The 21553-nt window shown below is 46.4% G+C and overlaps 1 protein-coding gene across 2 annotated transcripts in view; it reads right to left on the bottom strand.

The window, feature by feature from the left end:
* Positions 1 to 209: 209 nt before the first annotated feature.
* Positions 210 to 21553, bottom strand: part of LOC146862153 (RNA exonuclease 1 homolog) — a 919286-nt gene continuing 897942 nt past the window's right edge. For both annotated transcript variants that reach the window (XM_085641330.1, XM_085641329.1), the window contains one exon: positions 210 to 1395. In XM_085641330.1, the coding sequence (XP_085497456.1) occupies positions 1304 to 1395 (92 nt within the window). In that variant the 3' untranslated portion in view covers positions 210 to 1303. The remainder of the gene's footprint in view (positions 1396 to 21553) is intronic.

Genomic DNA, 21553 nt, shown 5'->3' with positions numbered 1-21553 from the left:
GCTGAAGCTTTTACCACACAAATTCAACTTCAAACGCAATCTCTGAAAATCCAGTAATTAGTTCACTGCTCTTCTTAAACAACTGAAGAGTGCCTCACAAGTATAGTTTTGCAATTGTGTTCAAACAAAAAAAGTGGACCTTAAACACAAATACTTTCCCACGCTTTCAATATTTAAACTAAAAACAGATATCAGGAAAAGGACCAGAATGATGTAATAACTGCTTTTTCGAAATAGTACCCACAAACATGTTAGACTTTAGGAAACTTGGCCAAAATGATCTACATAAGCATCAAAATAAAATCCTTATTTTCTGCAATGAAGCTCTTGTTTATGTCAAGACGAAGAACACTGCAATTTGGAATTTAGGGATTATTATTTTGATTAAGCACGCTGTTCTTTGATGACAAAAAAAAAAAAGTTTCAGCCTTTACATATTTTCCCCACTTTTTCCCATTGGTGTAAACTCTTGCTTAGGTGATGGCACTTCACCAAGCTCACTGCTGAGGTGATATCATAACAAAGATTTAAGATCACCATGTGTTTGGGTAAGTGGAGAGAAGCAATTCAAGCCAGCTGGAAAACACAACATTGCTTATGAAAAACACCAAAGTTTCAAGAACTACAAAAGGACAACTAGGAAAATAACGTCTTGTCAAATTATGTGGCAAAGTTGAAAATAAAGCATATAAATTCAGCTAACAAAAGATGGAAAAACCTAATGTGCATAGACTTAAAGTACACAATTAGAAGTACTCGCCTGCAGAAAAAAGGCAAAGGTTCAACCAGAAGAGTAGGACAAACATTTGCAGGAAATTCAACTACAGACATCTTAATGCAAACCACAATCTTCTCTTTAAATTCCATGAACAAAACAGACCTATGGCAAATAGTTATTAAGAAATAATACGTAGCTGAGGAACACTGGAATAGTGATTTCAGCTAATTAAATACTGGGATTCAGATTGTTGCAACATATTACAAACCAATACAAAGAAAACAAAAACCAATTTAAGAAACGGCTACATTTTGGAATCTGCAACAGTCATTTTTTTGCCCAAAATAATCTAAAAAACATAATTTTGACTAAGTATAATGTGCAAAACCTTATAGAACGAACACAAATAGTTAACTCACTTCACAAATGTTTACACAAAATATATTAAAGTGAAACTAGAATATGTACAAAAAGTTCCAGTATTCATTTACAATTCTATTATCAAAGATCTAACCCTGACTTTTCTTTTAATTAAGTGCACAGTTTAATTTTACAACCACACAGTTTTATTCATCCATCTGACAGTCAGCATCGTTTTCCTTTTGTGTCCTCTTTCACTTTCCAAATCAGCAATTCCATGCAAGCGGATGCATCTTCACGACTATCATGACCCCCAACTGCAGATTATACAAAAGTAGAAATTACTACAAATTATCCACTGTATGTCCCCACGTTAATCTTGTCACAATGCACAACCACGTCGCAATATGTATAAAATATTTTAAAAATAAGAAGTTTTTTGTATGGGCTGAAACAAAATACTTGCAGAAGTCTACTTGGATAGTCATCTGTAAAAAAGGACGAGCTAGTGGCTTGAGAGATTCAACATTATTTATTTCATGGGCTTTTATATTAACAAATACAAAAACACCACATAATTTAATTAGCAGTATCAAATGCAAGTAAAACAATGCGCATACCCCTTATGTTAAAGAATCCATCCAACACAAACTTGGATACTAAAAATTCCCTTGTACGACCTCACACAATCAGCCGCAAGCTTTTACATTTTAACAACTTTTAATTCAATTACGTTGCCACCATTCACTTGATACGGTTTGTGCGGCACACTACTGGGCAGAAGTATAATTTACACATGATTAGAATCCAGAACTAATTAATCGGAGCGTGGTTAATAAGATTAAAAGATTAATGTTTTTGCTGTAATGCATATGTTTAGAGCAGAGAATAGCGTTTGAAAGTGTTTCATAAGTGATACCATCTCACAAATACCAGTAGAACACACTTAGAAACTAACCTTTGATAGAAATGAAAGGAGGAGTTCAGATATAAAAGCTCAAGCAAAATCATCTTAATTTGAGGGACAAATTGTTGAAATATAGTGAACTCATCCCCATTAGCATGCTGTAGGTAGGTACTGGATAACCAAAAGTCTGACCATGAAAATAACCATTTCTTGTGTTCCCATTCTTGCCCTGTTTAGAGCCAGTGTTTAGTTTGTCATTGAAGAGTCTTAGCTAAATTACAGTCATTATTTGGCGTTAATTTGGTAACATGTTCTGCTACCTTGGAACTAAGTTGCTGGTAAAGAAGTCTGTTGTAACTGTTTTCTGTTGGAGAAGTTCTTCGTTCCACAGATTCCTCATCGTTCATAATAAAAACAAATTGTTCCAAATGCAGCAGAAATAGTTGACAAAAGCCAGAGTACATAAGAATGGTTGCATCTTTACATTGGGAGGTACTGTTTTTATAGGTAGGAGTGTGGGAAAACTAGGTGGTAGGAATCTTTAAATCCACAAAGATTCTGGAACTATACCTGCATGAACGGTGAGGAAAATGCATGATTTTAGCCCCAGTTATGACATTAGTAAGGCTTTCTAGGTGAGAAAATGTAGTGGATTCCACACAAGTAACGTCACCCCAGAATCTGGGTTTCTACTTTTCAGGAATATATGGATTTTGAAGGTTTTCCATGGTGGCTGTCGAACCGGAGACAAAATGACGTAGCCACCCACAGTGCCAGAATGGGCTAATTTTCAAGGCGTAAATTTGAGGTCTCCAAGTTGCAGTTTTAGTGCCATTTTTATCAAGAGAAGTGTGTGAAAAGAGCAGCTGAACACCTGCTGTTACCAAATTAATTTCTCTTAATTTTCTGCTTTCAAATGTAAGCCAGTGTGCAAGAGAACACTTTTTGCAAAATGCTTCAAGAATCATAGGATAGAATGGGTAACCTCCAATTCAGAAGAGTAATCATTGTCACCATCTTTTAAAGTCAGTATCTAGGGCTGTGATTTTCACGTTTTTGGACATCAACAAACACTATAATTTCCCAGTGACTGTAAAAGTCTGAAGGAAGAACCATCATATTACTTTTGTAAATCTGCCAACAAAATGATAAGAACATTGTCACCTGTTTCTATTTTTGATTTCAATGATTAGTTTCTTTGGGAAAATCATGAACCATCTACACAAATGACCAGTTGCTGGATTTTGAATTGAGTCTTTCTACCTTTTAGAAATATAGAGCTTTTAGGGCTCACCCACTGGTTTCACACCCATTTCCGCCACAAACTACAAGTAAGAAGAAAAAAAACAAAATTGTCTACCACTTAAAAGAAGACAAAACTGGTAAAATAAATATTTTTTAAGAACTCTCCCGGTTCCTGAAAGTTGGGAAAAGTGATCTTCGAAAAGAGAAGCTTTTCTTGATACCTGGTGGTACAGGAATGTCCCCCAAATGGTATAATGTACCTGATATCCTGTTTTTTGGGGGATTTCGGCTCCAGTCTAATGCTAATCTAGCATGTGTATGATGCTCTAGGCCCGTTTCTTGATGATGGTCAGATCCTGTATGAACACACCAAACGCACTCTCTATAGTGACAGAGGACTATTGAGAATAGAGTTACCCACACACTCATTACCAGCAAACTCGACTACGGCAAAGCACTCTATGCCAGCGTCGTCCAGAAACAGCTCAAGAAACTACAGAACGTTCAAAACGCCAGTGTCGGACTGGTCCTAGACACCCCCAAAGCAGCCACATCACGCAGCACCTCGGACAACTCCACTTGCTCCCAGTCAACAAAAGAATCACCTTCGAGCTCCTCGCTCATGCCTACAAAGCTCTACATGACATTGGACCAGCATATCGTAACCACCGCGTCCCATTCCACATACCCGCTAGACAACTCGGATCCTCCCAACTCGCCCTTGCCTCCATCCCCAGGATCCACAAGACCAGAACTGGAGGAAGGTCATCCTTCTACCTCGCTGCCAAGACCTGGAACACACTGCCCCTCCACCTCAGACAACCCGTGTTACTGATACAATTCAGGAAGTAGCGCAAGACCTGGCTCTTCGAAAGATCCTCCACCGAGTGCGACCAGCAGCCCCACTTTCCCAGCACCTTGAGACCCTCACGAGTAAGTAGCCGCGCTATACAAGACCCCAACTGATCGATCTACAAGACCCTGATTGTCAAAGGCTCATGTGTAGTGGGGTGTTGCAAGCATACTGTGTTTTGCTGTGATCCTACTGCGAGCAGACATTTTTTATCTGCATCAATTGTGCTGGCCTACCGGCTGACTTAAAGGTACACTGCTATAGGTGAACCCAGTTCCCTGTGCCAATATCTTGAGCACGTGCAAGTGGGGTCTGTTCTGAAAGCTCTTGGCCTGTTCACATGCACAGGATGGAGGTAATATTAGTTTCCGAGACAGTGGAAGAGTCTTGCTGACATCCCTGAGGCTGAAGGGAGGGGTTCGGTATCAGAATTAGGGTACTTCCTCCTCTGTCAAGTGGATACAAACAGTTGTACCAGATGGCTAAGATACGTGTCGCTGAGAGATGTGAACGTCATATCTTGGTGCCCTCACACACCTGTTAGGGTGTCATGCTTCATCACTGGGGGCTCCTCATATGGCTGGCGCTGCAATGTCCAACGGGCCTGGGGGCTTCTTTATTGGAGCTCTTTTGATCCGGAGATGCCGTATAGATGAAAGCAAGTGAGGGATGCAACCCTCAAATGCAAATGCAACCCCGGCTTCCCCCAACAGACCTGGTGAACCCCACACCCTGCCTTGAGGCCCACTGGGTACCAGAGTAGGTGGGAAATTAGATATTTAGGAGGTGTTTTTCCCTTACAGGCTAGTCACAACCCTAAGGTGGCCTACTTGAAGTGGACAGCCAGAGAAGGGTTTCACCATCTTGATCTTGGTGAAAATAGAGAATTCTGGGTCAGGGTTGTCCCCTTACCCCCACAGGAAGTTGTCAAGTAGGGGGTGAAGTCACCCCATTGGTAGATAGCCCATTGACTACTACCATATATTCTCGTAAGCGCCCCTTAGTATTTAGGGCCCCCTTCCCCCGACACTAAATAGATATGTCTACCTGGGAACAGAAGGATAAAGAAGAACCGTAACTTTGAGAACTGAGGACCAACACCCACCCTGGAACAACCCTGGCTGCTGGCACCTCGACAATTGCAAAGACCAGTCTCGTCCTAAAGCTGTGCATCCTTCCAAACCCTTGGAGGACTGTCCAGCACTTCAACAACCACTCAGCATTTCTCTTGGGGTGAAGGAGCCGTCCCCCTGCATCTGCAGGCACCGACCACACTTGTCCGGAACATCGTTTTGCTGCCCATTTGTGGTGTAGGCCAACAAAAATATTATGACAAAAGAGGGCCAAATGGCAAATTACAAACATGGTAGCAAGTTAGTAATATTTGGCAGCACAATTTAAAGTAATACAATTACAGGTTGTAGACCGGAGTTAAAAAAATAACTAAAAAAAACAGGCTCATACTGCAAATTAGACAGAGCATACACAATTAAACAGATTATACAAATTGTACATGCTCAGGCCACATACAACAGTAGTGATAATATCATAAAACGCTTCATCACTAAAGATAAAATTAGTTACTTCCTACAAGTCATAAAATAATAGCCATAACAGAAAGTGCCCTCTGGCATCAGGTAAACTAAATCAGCAATAAACCTCCCTAATTTTCTGATCCCTCAAATACAAGCCTTAAAATATATATATATGATCCCTAAACATCAGCTTGTCATTTTTACCAAGTACTCAAATGTATAAAGTCGTTTTATACCTAATGATCATCATCATTAAAAAATTCCACGGCTGTCATATGACAAAGTTTTCACCACCACTGTCACATGAATATCAAGAATATCCACATTAAGTAAAAGACATGTACCATTGTACAGAGGCCATTTTAATGCAATTATTAGCCATAATTACAATAATTTCCAGAATACTCACACACTGTCAAAAATGAGCTCCCTCATACCACGGATAGTAAACTCAGAAAGTGATATAGAAGACATCTGTACACCAGGGATAGCCACAGTAAATCAGGGTATGTCCCTATTATGTCTAAGGTATAGATCTTCCTCCTCACCACACACCACCACAGCCTTTTCCTGCCAACGTACTGACAGACACAAACTTCTCCATCTGTCTTCTTTGAGAGCACTTAACTGTAGAAGGAGAAGCAGAAGAAATGTGTGTGTGTGGTATATATCTCTAGTATAGGTTTAGCATAGCTATTGCACCTTATTGCACAAGCGAGCGCATTTTATTTCCCATTCATTGCTGTGAAGGGATAGATAAGTTTGAAAATGCCTTGGTCTTTGAGGTGATAAGGACAATTCAACCCTGCCCCCAGAATTTATAATACAAGATTACGAAAAAAGTATTTATTGTGCTATAATAAGCAATAAGTGCTTTTGTGCTCTGTACTTTGGTGCAGTGGTTACATAACCTTTGCAAATGCTTCCTGAATGCTACTGCATGAGTTAGTAAAAAAAAAAAAAAAAACCCCAATGAAATTGTAAGTTAAGCATGCTACCTAAAGCAAGCCCCTTTGTAAATTATGACACCCCTCTGCTTGCTGGTTTCACAATAGAGAACTCGATCGTTAGGATCAGAAGGTGCCTACTAAATGATGTGTGGCGTTGTTTTTATTTTCCTCAATAAAGTCCCTATGGCTGTGGGAACTCTACTACATAACATTTCTATGCTACTGTCGGGTCACTAACCTACCAAGCATTCAATCAGCATTGAGCTATGTGATTACTGACAAGGCGTACCGTGAATTATTGTGCCTGTATCTCATTCAGATCCATCACTACATGCGCCTTGGCTTCCTAAGGCCCATCACTGGCTGTGGAAGCATAATTCTAGATGCCATATCTGTGTCTAAAACCAATTGCACAGTTTGTACGCACATGTCAAGCTGCATGACTTTCTCTGCAATGCTCCGTGAGGCCGAATATGAGCTAACCTTCTTACTAAGGTAGCCAGTATTTTAGAATGCATTCGATTTGACTATTTTTGAATCATGTGCATTGTTCGAGGAGGGTGGCAGTTCAATATGTGACTGTAAAATATCTCCTAATGTAAAGAGCACCTACTGTCACTTTTTAAAGCAGAAAATGTGTAATCCAAGCCTTTGAGATGAGGTTTCTGTGACTGCTTGCAGCTGTACTTTCTGTTTACCAAATAGAATGCAGAACATAACTATTTCTATTTCTATTCACCTTTGCTCAGCGCTTTGAGGTGGCATCATGGCATAAGCGCTATATAACAAGGGCTAATACTTATTTTAATAAAACTCACACTCCACTCTTGTGACCTTTTTCCGAGGGCCGTTGTAAGCTAGTATCCATTGTGTAGTGTTTGTGTATCCAGGCAGCTGATACGTTACAGTATATTATCATACATGGTCGCTGTCTTAACAAAATAATATGAAAAATGCCAGTAGAACTACTGTTGCCACATTTCCGCCTCACTACAATGATCATGTCTACCCTGCTCTCGTAGGCATTTAAGTTTCCTGAAGGCCAACAGAATCATTCTCATATGCATCCTTTTGAAAGTCATTTTCTCCTGCAAAATATCTAGCCATTCATCCCTTTGCTTTTCCGGAGCTCCTCTGTCACTCAGCAATCAAAATGGGGTGACAAACCCATGCCTATGGAACCTATTCCTATGACAATCACCCACTTTGTAGCCAGCCATTCCTTCATGACAAATAATTTAAAACGTTCACTTTCCTTGTATATGCATCGCATGTAGAAAGCGCAGTACACAATGAAACAAGTTTCTTTTCCAATCAGGAGCCTGCCAAGTGCTGCTTTCCTACCAGAACTCAGAATATAGCTGGGTGTCTGTCAATTGTTCATTCAGCTTTATTCTGACTTCTTATTGGTCCTGGGGCGATGTTGCGAAAAACTAGTTAGCGCCCGAGCACGCTCCTATGTATCTACATACAGCACTGTTTTGAGCATGAGCTGCATATCTATGGAGTTGTGACTGTGTGAGGGCTGAAATGAAAAACGCCCCTCACACATGCACAATTCAGAGATAGAGCCCTGCAAATACCACCTCCCCTCTCCTGCTGACATGCGCAATTTGCCTGTTAGTAGCACAGGAGGACACAGACATAGAAACAAAGTAAGTGACAATGTGTGTTAACTTTTCCGACGGTCGAAGCTTCAAAAAGCAGCTTCTTTCTGTCAGTACTGGTGCTTATGGGGCGCCGCTCTTCCGCCCTCTAGGCACCAGCCACCGCTGATCAAATACCGAATCTTAACAAATACACACTGATGCCAGTCTTGGATTTATTATGACATGCACCCAGAGGGCACCTTAGAGGTACCCCCTGAAACCTACTAGTCTTTTAGTGGCTTGCTGAATGGACTACCAGCCTGCCACTACACACACTTTTCTGATCCCCAACACTCTCAGAGGTCAGTAACAAAGTTTTCTCTGGAGGAAGGGAATCATAACTTCTGAAGCAGGACGGCTAGTGAATAAGCATACCAAGTCTCTGCCGTCTTTGATCTGCGACTCCAGCTTCCTCCAGACCTGGAGAATGTCACCCCTTGCCCTGGGGCCCATTTGGCATCAGAGGATGTGGGAACATTAGCTAGTCAGTAGGCGTGTTGCGCCATCAGGATAGGCACACTCCTAAGGTGGGCCACCTGAAGTGGACACTCACAGAAAGGTTTTACATCTAGTTTTGGTGAAACTAGGAACTCTGGGTCAGGTTTATGCCCACTCTCCGCAGCAAGTGGTCATATAAGGGGTGTAGTCACTCCAGGGGTAGGTAGCCTATTGGCTACTATCTTACACTCCCTTAACGTCCCTAAATGCAGTATATATGTGGCCCCCGACACAAGGAAATCAGATTAGTCTACCTGGGAACAGAGGAAGGACAAAAACTGTTGTCCAGCACCGAAGTTAGCGCCAAATCCTGCCTGGCTGCTGCTCCCACCAATTGCAAGAAATGACGTGTCCTGCCACTGACAAGCCTCCACAAACATTTGAAGACTGTCCAATACTTCATCTCAAGGGAGATGCTGCTTGTTTGGTGGAGGAGCCATCTCCTTGTATCTGCAGGCACTGAACGTATCTGCCCGGTTCATTGTTTTGCCGACCATCTGTACGCCTGAGGGAGAAACTTTGCCAGGAGGAGGTCATTGAGAGTCCAGGTCAACCCCTGTGGCTTCACCAAGCCTCGAGATGCTGAGCCCTCCTGCACCAATACCGGAGTCCTTGCAAGCACCAAGGCTTGTTGTGGGTCAAACTCAGACCTCGACGCCAACAACAACCTGCGGACAAGGGATGTCAGGATCTTCAAGGTTATCACAGACTCATTTTCTCCCCCTCTACAGGTCACCAAAATCAAGTGAGAGCCTCTGACTCTAGAGACCCACCGGACAAAACACCTCCGCACCTGAGCCCCCAGCCTGGGTCCACGAAAGCAGACTTCCTTCATGCTCCAGAGACACTCAAGAGCCGAGGCCCCCTTTGGATTCTGCCGGACTGGTCCCCCAGCCCCCACTTGCAGCCTCTTTTGCAGGTACTTCTCCATTGAGTTTACCGTATAGCGCTAGAGGCTACAAACGCGGCCAGCACCTCTGCCCCCAGACAAACCAGGGCAGATAAAACTGAACTGCTGGCGGTTTCTTGGACCTTGGCCCTTAAGCCCCTTAAGTCCAGGGAACCCTGTAATCCATTTCCAAGTATTTCTATGGTGTGCATGTTTCTCTCATAGAACAATATTACCGCGTTTGAGGCTCATGCATCAAAAACTGTTAATCAACTGCGCTTTCTAGTCCTTTGACAATTCCTATCTAAGAAAGTACTTACCGGATCCTGATGATCTTGATTTCTGAAATTATATAAAAATCTTCAAGATTGGTCTAGATATGATTGAGTGCGTGTACGAGAAATGCTCCACGCTCCCATCTGATAAGCCTAAGTTGCTTGTCCACAGTACCACTAGAAAAGCACATGGGATTAATAAAGTAAGCCCCTGTAAACCAAGAAGGATCATCTGTACTATTTGTATGGTGTACAGCTACATTTGGTACACTACATAAATAGCCAGCTTGCTACACGGAGCACTTGCAGCAACCAAGGCTTCCTAAGTGTCCAGCACGGACACCACCGCCATCAAAGTCAACCTGCACAACGAGGAACTTCAGGACCGATGAGGCTTACACCAAGAGTGAACCTGCTGTCTGTTTACTTTCCCTCTACAGCTCAAACCGAGAACCATGAGAGCCTCTAATGCAAGTGGCCAGCCCACCAAACACCTCTGCACGCGAGCCCCCACAGACCAAGTTCACAACAAAACAACTGTGCCCACTTGCTCTAGAGATCCTCACAAGCCAATACCCCCCTCCTTGGGTCTGCCGGACTTGAGTCAAAGTCCCCCCTTGCACCCTTTTTTTTTTTTAGGTACTAATTTACTTCAACGGAGTAGAGCTAGAGGCTACCAACCCGGACAGCACCTCTACACCCGGACAGCTAAACTAAAACTGCTAGTGGGTGTTTAGACCATGGCCCCCTAGCACCTTAAGTGCCAAATGGCACCCCCGAACTTCGACAACAAGTGTATGTTTGCAGTATACATCTTATCACTTATAGGATGAGATTACCGCGTTAGAGACCCAGATCTGGAAGGAAAAAAAAGTTACTCGTGTATTTGACTATTTTCTTGTAAAATCCATAACTTCGAAAGTACTTACCTACTTCCGATGATCTTGATGTCTACAATTTCATGCAAATCTGAGTTCTTTTTATAAATTGGTCCACGTTTTCTTCTTGAGTGTGTGTACCAATTATTGACTGTGTGTAACAAATGCTTAACACTCCTATCTGATAAGCCTAAGCTGTTCAACCACACTACCACAAACAGAGCACATGGGATTATTAAAGTAAGCCCCTGTAAACCAACACAAGTCGTCTGGACATTTTGCATTGTGTGCCCTTACATTGGCCCACTACATAAAAATCCAGCTTCCTACACGGCCTACTAGACTTCCAAGGCCAAAACAAGGACAAATATAAGGAGACGAACTTTAGCGCCCAACCAACCAACAGCAGTCAATAAGTATGAGGATGAAGGCAGCGGCAAACAACTTTGAGAGTAGACAGAAGAGTTAAGTGGCTTTTAAGTGGTTCATTTTGCATTTTCAGTCTTTTTTTACTACTGTGTCATGCTTCTTAAAAAGACCCACTCACAGCATTACTGACAAAGCCTAGGAGTCTATGAACATTTGAGGAACACTTAACATTTTGCATAAATTAACATAAATGAGAGCAAGAATACACTCAGTTGGTCATAATTGTTTTTACTCACTACCTTATGCTCTGTACTGTAACATTCGCTAGGTGGTCAGTAGAGTCGTGTTTTATAGATATCTAACATCAATAGTTCAGATTTTAGTAGGGAGACAGCATGACCAGAGAAACCTGGAGCCCAATACAATCTTCTCAGAAATAGGAACCTATTCACAATGAGGCGTAATAATGTAATATGGCAAAAGAAAGGACCACAAACTAAAAACTCATTGCTGAATCCAACTTCCTCATACTTGAAATGAGGCAAGAAACACTTTATGAAGCAAATAATGCAAGCTGGCGCGGAGGGCGATCCCCCCTACATGAGAACTAGAAAGATGGTATTTCTACAATTAAATTCTATTTTTAGACTACTGCCTTAACACCAGCCTTGGCAGCACCACTGATATCCACCTCAGACAAATCAGAAGCCTCTATAATGACAATGGGTCCTGCAAGTCCAAAGTCAAATAGCAGAGAAACCCGTACAATTGTAGAAGAATGAATTTAAAGAGCCAGCAGTCATACCCTCAATTGAGTTACTTTCAATGATAACCCCAGAGAACTCTCCATCTGCCTCAATACAATTAGTAGAATCAAAGGGGCGTGGATGGACCATGATGGCCGCTCGAAGCTAATGCTCCGTTGCGAACTCACACACCAGTTTCCAGAGTGGTGCATTTCCGCGCTCAATTCCCATTGGAAAACCAATTTTCTGCAATCGGAATGCAGGCAGCTCACATAAAACTAAGCATTGCCTCTCTTCGACCCTGCCTGACCGAGAACTGAATCACGACGTCCCCGTAGGCGCGGGCACTAACGTGGCGCCCGAGGAGCTGCTGGACGGCACCCAGAGGCCGAGAGAATCCACCTGTGATGTTGCCGAACCACACTCTTTCAGCATATGAGGCTCTCATCACCGCTTGACCTCTTCCCGACTAACGGACTTGTCGGCTACACCTCCGCGTGGGGACGGGGGGGGGGGGGGGGGGGGGGGGGGGGGGGGGAGGGGTGAACTCCCAGTTCTGACTAAGCCTGCCTACACCCATTGAGAGGTACAAGGCAGCACCCGGGCATTAAGGAGGTGAGAGCTGGAACCCCCGAGGCGCTTTGTATCGCCGTCGCAAGCATTACCTTTGTGCCTGCTGTGCTCATTGAATATCGGAGCCAGCTGGGATTGGACGCAGGGGGGCTCCGGTGCTGCTGAACTATCCTGCTGATGCCCATCAGGGACGCTGTTCTGAATGGCCGCCGGGGTTCCTCCAAGGGGGCTCAGGAAACAGACAAGCGGGCCCGACGCGCGGGTGAATGCCCAGACTAATGCTGCTATGCTCCCGGTGGAGCGGATACGGGGGCAACTGCTCTGAGGCCCACATACAGTGCTACTCTGCCTGGTGAGGCTGGGGACACATCTATCTGCCAAGTAAATTGCGGATGCACCCATTTGCATGCTTTACTCGCAAGTGCATCGGAATTGCAAAGTTGGAACGCTTCTGCACAGCAGCGCGTGTGGTGTGCTACCTCATAGACTAACGGGCAGCCCAAGACCCCTGCGAGACGTTCCATGGTGTTTGTGTGGGCAGGGGCTCCTGGCCCCTACTACAGAAGCGTGAGCCTGCTTACAACAGCGGATCTACATTGGGTGCAGAGTGCAGGGAATGCAGGCGACACCTCACAAGACTTATGGTATGCGTGTCGGCAGCGGTGCATGACACGCTTTGAGCACAGCGACGGTGGATTGCGGGGAGTGCCCGTGGACCCCACTAATGCATAACCAATTGCATCTGCACCTTCCAAATTGTGGCATTGAAACATGGGAGAACAACTCTCTGCAGAAGACTCACACTAACTCTTTGCACACTGCATGATAACGCCCTGCGAACCTTGTGGACTGCAGTGTATGCTTCGCTCCCCCATGAGTCCCATGATTGCGAGTGAGGGGAAGACGTGTGGCATCACATAGACCCTGTTGCAGAGAGCACAATCGTTCCTTTACTGACTACCTGTGACTCCTTGCAATCTTGCCCTTGTTGCTACTGGAGGCGATCACTGTTTGCTACATGGGACCTGGATCAAGCTTAAAGGAGGGAGGAGAACAATGGGCCGCACTGACGGTAAGCAGCCGAAACTGCACTTCTCAGAGCGGAAACAGCCCCCCAGCGATGATGCAGAAGCACAATGGGATGACGACCAGCCCCCCGTCTCAATCGCAGGATGTACGAGTTACTTACCTTCGGTAACGATTTATCTGGTAGAGACGATTCTAGCCGCAGATTCCGTCACGTAGAATTATCTCCAGGCGTGAGACTGGATCCGGAAACTTTTTGCCACAGCATAACTACGCGCCGGGGTGACACCACGCGACTCCGCCCAGGTGATGTCTGCGTATGTGACGTCAGCGAGGTCACATTAGAACCGCCCCGGCGCGCCCACGTCAGTTTTCTCCGGAGAACTTTTCCGCACCACAACGTGGAACCACCAGATAAACAAGCATTGGCATAGCCAATAGGTCTCGCCTTTGGGACCTTATTAGTGTTTAACCATGCAACAGTTAATGTTGATGTACCAAGGATATTGTGCTGCATATTTAAATACTTATAAGGTCCCAAAAGCGAGACCTATTGGCTATGCCAATGCTTGTTTTAAAGGAGGCCGCGAAATGGGTCTGTATTTGGTTCTGTTTTGTGCCCTGGCACAGGCAGTCTGTTTTTTTCCGGACTGCAGTGACAGCAGGCACATCATGTGCGCATGCTCACACTCTCACTTCTCACCAATGGAGAAGTTACCGTATGACGTCATGCCATGTGAGCATTGTAGGGGAAGGGAAATCCTTTAAAGAGAGTCATTTTCTCTCTGGATTTCCCATCTCTTTTTGAAACTCAGGAGCAGCAACATTGTCCTCTGTCACCAGGGCTTTAAGTGGAAGTTTTTTCAATATTATATACAAGCCATAGTTGCTGCTTATTTATCTTATGCAACTAACAACCAGTGACAAAGCCAATAGTCCTGACTTCTTGTAGGTATGATGTTACTTGTTGTATCATATATCTGGATGCAATGACAGAAACAGCAAAATACAAGTCGGGCCGCACACTATGCTAAGCACAGCTTTTTAGCTTCTGTGTTTTAAGCCACGCCCTTTATAACATTGACCACGCCCCTTTGAGAGACCACGCATCTTTGAAAGGTAGGTGGACACTTTGGCGCTCCCTTCCCACTCAACCTTCTATAAAGTAACTTTTTATTTTAAAGAACGCTACAATATTTACTATTTCCAGCTGTCCGTAGCAATGAACTCACTTATCAAAAGATATATTGGCCATGCAATGTGTGATCACTTCTATTCACGAGGCAACCTGTGCCTTACTGAACTTACCATTTTGCACATACATGTTGAATTAAGGGGAACAATGAATATGCACTCACGAAGAACCAGCCACCAGTAAGGTTTGTTCAATTTAAAGTAAGTGCTTTAATTTAACACATCTGCTTCCCCTCCTTCCTCTACATAACCCCATTACTAGCAAAAATGGCCATTCTGTTTAGGTAAACACCACCAGTTTCTTGTCCTGAGAAGACCCAAAACAATTGAGTGTTGAACAGCGTCAGCATTTCCCTCCAGGAAGAAAAGGACCTCGTCAAGATATGCCAGACTAAATAGTAAATTGTCTCTCATTTGTAACATTTTGAAGAGGCCACCAAATTAAACTTTGATCCTCACCCGTGGATAATAGACTTGGAGCCTGATTTAGAACTCAGCGGATGAGTTACTCCGTCACAACAGGGATGGATATCCCGTCCGCCGAAATCCCCTTGTATACTATGGGACTTAGATTTCAGCAGACCGCATATCAGTCACTGTTGTGACAGAGTAACCTGTCTATCGAGTACTAAATCATGCCCTAAAATTGGGGTGGGGCAATCAAAAAGAAAAAAATATGACCTTGTTTATCCTCTGCACATTCTATATCCTCTTTTTGCAGTAAAAAAACATATTAGTTGATTATTACTGTGCACCATATTAAAGAGATTTCTTTTTTAAATCCAAACGTTCTAGAGTACAACTTTTAGCACTAGTGATGGGCCTTTACTTATGTTTTATGTCCACAGGGGAGACTTTAGGTTATTGACCTGAATTAATTAAAAAGTCTTTTGAGAAACCAGTGTGGTAAAATTAATGCATAGAGATAAAAATAAATAACTAATTATTTTGCCTGATTCAGTCTGTTTGTTGCACAAGAACATTTAATGGAAACCCAGGTGATCTCTTATTTACTGCATAGGACTTAAATACAAGTTACACTGGGGGCCAATGTGACTGATTTGAAGCAATGATGTGTCCTGGCCCAAATCTTGTTCAAACGGTTGCTGATATAGGCCAAAAGGTCGCAAGCTAAAGGTCATGTCCTCCTACGCTAAATGGCCAATCGCTGCGTGTCTTGTAGTTCACTGACTACACTATCATAGAGCTTCAATATTTCCCAGTCAACCTTCCAAAATGCTGCAGACTGAATAATATTGAAATTAATCAATAAAAGTGGTCACCTTCCTAAAAAGAAAGCGCAGCAACACCTGACTACGGAAATCAGGCCCCCTCTCCAGCCAAGGTTCATTATCATACAATTTACTAGGAGTCTACTTTCTTGCTTCGAGCCATTATAAACAAAACATGCAATCTTTGGCCATTGAAGCAGCTTTGCACTTCAGTGCCACATCTATACGGCCCATCTCTAAAACCTCTGTGAAAAGTATTACATTTAAAGTACCTTCCACCACCAATCAGTGGTCTGGAGGCATTCCCTGGAAAACAACAATTGGGTGAACCAGACACAGTCTAAACGGTACAAAAATAATACTCAGGCCATCTCTGTGAAGAAAATGTCAAATTCGATTTGAGATTGATCTAATTGAGCCCGCAAAAAGGTTGTTTTAAATATCATTTCCAGTAGGAATTCGTTCCTAGAAAACAAAATCCACGGCTCCTTTTTAAATTAACTTGCAATTACCCCAACATGGGCCCCTAATATATCCTACGAAACATTCTAAGGAGGAATCTAATTTTGAAATCTAGACTCAAAACGGTTACAAACAAAGCAGCATAATCAATTAACAGTTGAGACTTGTGAAAAATGTGTCCTACAGGAATACCGCGATTTGGCCCTTTCTTGGGAAACATATCTCCAGATTTAAGGGTACGTTTTGGGCTCTTTGATGAAGTGGAGGGAGCCCTTACATGGAACGACAAGAGATCAAATTTTGCCTGAGGGCTTTGCCCATGAACCGCTACTGCATAAAGTTGCACGAGTAGGCTGGGACATTTCGGAATTTAGTCTTACAAGCACCCGTCGCACTTGAGAGGCATGGGACACCCCCCAAAGCTGGTATACATCCCGGCATGGCATGGGACACCCCCAAAAGCTTGTATACGTCCCTGCATGGCATGGGACACCACCAAAAGCGTGTATAAGTGCCTGCATGGTGGGGCGTGCGTTCTAAAGTCCGTGGCAGCTGAATCATCTTCAGCTTCTCCTTAGTAGAGTGCACTGTGCTGCGAGCATGTTACATACCAGTTGCCAAGCAACAGACTCGTCATGCACCATAGAAATGCACCGGTGGACGACCAGTGCTGCGCGGTGATTGGGTCTTGTTACTGTTGCCTGGTTCTGAGCGGCATGCCAACACCGTGAAGCCCAACACCAGCAGGCTGATGTGCGCCTGCATTGTTACTGCTAGGCAACAAGCCAACCCACCGACAAAAACATAACACAAAGTTATCAAATATCACAAACGTGCCTGGCAAACGATGAGGGGTGTAACATTCTGCCTTGTATAAGTCTACTGCGCCCTATCCTTGCTCCTGTACCTCGGCTCGGGGCAGAAACAGAAACGAACAGAAACATTATTTTGTCCACATCACCAAAACCCTTTCTTCCCCTACTCCAAGGGACTCGTGCTTCGATATGAATGGAGGGAGGGTTTACTGAATAATTTGGTTAGGTTTAAGGATGAAACAAACACTATTGTTACAAAGACTGTTGTCCTTGGGGCCTTAGAATTTTCAGATAAATCCCAAAAAGAGAAAGTGGGACTGTACAAAGTAAGTGCGTTTACCAATAACACTGCGAATTTAAAAACATACTGTGTCTAAAACATTGTGCAGCCATGAACTGCTCGAAGTTAGGAAGCAAGGGGGAAAAGATTCAGCAATGTGCCTTGCCTAAAGAGGTTATTGCTAACTAGTTTGTCAATCTGATAGATTAATTTATTAGAGATCAAATCATTCATTATAGACAACAATAACACCGTGGTCCAGGAAAGATTATGGATGAACTATGAGGTTATGCTGGAAGATACAATGGTGGCTTTAAGGAAATCTGGGTTGTCACAGCGCTGTGCTAAAGCAGTCACAGAGCAGTACTGGAAAAAGCAAACAATCAGGACAATAAAATTATTCGCATGAAAGGAACAAAAAGTGTAGAGACCCGTAGATTTAAAACTAAACGTGAAAGTGATCGCGATCAAACATCAAAGTGGCCATGCGGCCGCGAAAGTGAAAGTAATCGCGGTAAACCGCGGCGCGCGCGCACGTGCACATGCACTGTAGCTCTAGGCTGGCCTGGTAGCACCTTTTGGAGCCCTCTCAATAACTCTCGCCAGACCAGCACATGCGCTAGGTCAGGCGAGACCTAAAAAACGTGGGAGCATGGGAACAGTGTGTGAAGAGCAGAAAAATTGGAAAGAAACAGTGACTAACACCACCACCAGGGTAGTGCCAACACCGGAGACCCCAAGGGCAGGGAAAGAAGAAAGAAGAAGAAGCAGAAACCTGTGCAGCAACCCTGCCCGCACACAGACAACCTCCCATCCCTGTGCCCCGAAGGGAAGAACAGGCATAAACGTCATGGCACATGTAGGAAGCCCACACCCCTCATCCTGAGCAAGGAAGGGGACCAGTCCCAAGACAGACCGGGACAACAAACCACCAAGCCACCCCAACCTAGAGGGCAACCACCCACAAGGATAAGGACAAGACATGGCCAGAGGACCCTCAAACCAGAGGACAGCAATGGAAGGAGGGGAGGGAGGACAAGGATAGAAGCAATCCCCCCAAACCTGGAGTAGCCAGAGCAGCAGGGCACCAGCACACAAACTCCATCCTCCAAAGAACCAAGGGAGGAATGAACCGCCCCCAGACAGAGCCACCCGTCAAGAACAAGGAAGGCACTCACAGGAGACACAGCCCCCCCACCGGGAGGCGAGTACCGAAGACCAACCCAAGGGTCCTCGCAGAACAGGGGAGGAAGGGCAGACCGTGAAGGAATCTCCGGCTAGAATCGTCTCTACCAGATACATCGTTACCGAAGGTAAGTAACTCGTACATCTGATAGTGACTACTAGCCGCAGATTCCTTCATGTAGAATAGATACCCTAGCAATACCCCCTGGGAAGGAGGGTCTGCGAAAGGACCCCACCAGCCAAAGCAGAACAGGGGGCCCCACAGGGGACCACATTTGTGGACCAGGTAGAACCTTGCCCCTGCCAGGCCAAGGAAACCCCCACAAGCAGAACCCCACCGACCCCAAGGGGACGTAGGAGGGAAGGAAGGCTGAAGAGGCTTGTACACTCACAGTAGAGGAACCAAGGGCAAGGACGGAGAGGCAGAAGCACCCCACAAGGCAACATAGCTTCTGCTGAATGCCAAGACAGGAAGACGGAAGAAGAAGAAGAAGCAACCTAGAGGGCCCAAGGAAACCAAGGAGAAGAAGGCAAGCCCATTCCAGATGGAGAGCAGCCTGCCAGACAGAACAATGCCGGCAGCCAAGGCCAGAAGCAAGAAGAACAGCCCGAGGCCCCAAGAAAACCAAATAGGCAACGCCTGGCAAGGGAGAACACAAGGACATCCCAGACCGCAGAACGGGAGCAGGGAGAGGAGAGGCGAGGCCCTGGCCACCAACATGAGTGGCCTCGCACGCGACCTCAGGAAGCAAAAGCAACCTACATAAACACCATGGAGAACAGGTACCCGAAGGCGACCAGAACCCTCCAGCAGAGCACAAGCCATATGACAGCTACCATAACCACACATAGGGCACGTGAAGTCCCAATATATGGGAGCCCTCTTTGGAAGAACTTCCGCAGCAGAGGAAAAAACAAAAGAACCACGGGGAAGAAAATCACCCCCGCAACAGGCTTGACAGCAGTCCAAGCAAAGCAGAAGGCCCAATCTCAGCGCCAAGTCTGCGCAACAACTCCTGCAGACCTCACACACAACAAAGGGGCCATCCAGCAGCCAACAAGGCCAAAGTCCCAAGGAAGGACGTAAACAGCCAGAAAATCATACTCCACAAACATAACTGCCGGCCTAAGAAGGCCCAAAAACAACCCGAACTCAGAAGTCACTGAGGAGGGGACGGAGGAGGACGGAGCCCTGCCAAGAGCCTCTGGATGGCGGAGTAGGCCGGGGCATGAAACAGACTGCCATCAAATGGGAGATCAATAAGCCTCTCCCGAATATTTTTGGGGAAGACGCCGTCCCAAAGCCAAGCATGGAGACGGAGAGCGACTGAGGAAGCCATGGCCCATCCCAGCGCCTCAGACGTCCGGGGCGGAGAATAAACGCCGCAAGCTCCCGGCCGTCCAATGCATGGTGCCGCAAATCCACCTGAGCAGAAACCTGGGACGCTGCAGACCCCAGAGACTCCGCCGAGTCCCACAAGCAGGAGGAGGCCCTAGCCAGCACACACAAGGTGTTAAGGGCCCGCAGGGCCGCGCTGGTCGAGGTGAAAATGTTGCGTCCCCAAGTGTCCAGCCAGCGGGCCTCTCTGGACGGCGGAGCCAACAGGGACAGCAGAGAGAGAAAAGCAGTCCGCAGAAGGGGACTGGCAGCTGAGGGGTGAATGGACAGGCACGCCGGGTCACGCGGCGTCAGAAGGTGCCGATGCAGAAGATGCGGAGGCACCGGGTCCCCAGAGGCAGGATGCCTCCAAGCCCCTGTTAAGGCAGAAAGGAGCGAACCTTCAAAGGGAAGCAAGATCTCCCTCCCACCAGGGCCCTGGTGGAGGACCTCCAACAGATGGTCCGCCGGAAAGTGAGCCACCGGGTCACCCATGCGTAGGATACCCACAGCCGTGGACACCGCGTGAGCGAAGGCCGCACTCGCATCCGCAGGGCCCCGCGGTGGAGAAAGCAACTCCTCTGTGGGCGACGGCTGCAAACTAAGGCGGCCGTCCCCGGGGCCAAGCGGGGCGGGCAAAGGCCAGACATGGAAGTCAGGAGGAGCCGAAGAATGAGGGACCTGCCGCTCTTCCGACGAACACCCCTGCCTCAGGAAGGGCGGGGAGCTACCCTCCGACGCCGGTGAAAATGACACCACACGGCGACCAGTCTCCAAGGAGGACGACACCAATATGCAGCCTGCCTCCGGAGAAGAAGCGTCCGAAGATGAATCCGCGAACGACCCCTGCGCAGAGCCGTAGAGTCCGCTGCTTGAGGCAAGACACCGGCGCCATGCAGCGTCGCCGGGCAAGGGACCTCCAAGTCACCCCGCACCGGAGACCGGAGTAGAGCTGGAGCCGGCCCGACCCCGCCGAGACAACCACCTGCGTGGGGGACCGGGATGGGCCCATAGCTCTCCGCCAGCTCTCCCCAGAAGAGGCGAAGGTCGCCCGGCAACCGTTGTGGCGGCGCCAGGGACGATACAACCTCCGACTCACCCTCCAACGAAGCAGCCACCTGTGAGGAGGTACGAGAGGGGCCCGGAGAGGGACGGGGGTCTGCCCGTGACCTCGACCCGGAGCGGGACGAGGAGGGGCCACTCTGCCGGCACCGTAGCGGCGTCACCTCGGCCTTCGACAGGACCACCCTGCCAAGGGACCGAGAGGGGCTCGGGGATGCGACCCGAGCCCCTGCGACACCACAGGGACCCTCGCGGGGGTGTGCGGCGAGGCAGAGATGCCGTGGCCTGAAGGAGGTGCCCCAGAAGAGCTGCACCCCAACAGCACCACATCCTCCAAGCCTGAATCCCATCAAGTCGGCACCGGGGCCGGAGCCACCGGCAGTGCCGCGGAGGGTCCTGCGCAAGGGGAGGGATCCGTCGACGCCCCAGGAGGGGAAGGAGGAGGAGACGCCAGCAAGGCCTGCAAAGCCGCCG

The sequence above is a fragment of the Triturus cristatus genome, chromosome 2_2 (assembly GCF_964204655.1).
Source record: "Triturus cristatus chromosome 2_2, aTriCri1.1, whole genome shotgun sequence".
Lineage (NCBI taxonomy): Eukaryota > Metazoa > Chordata > Amphibia > Caudata > Salamandridae > Triturus > Triturus cristatus.
The sequence above is the reverse complement of the archived record's forward strand: the minus strand, read 5'-3'. Positions and strand labels throughout refer to the sequence as shown.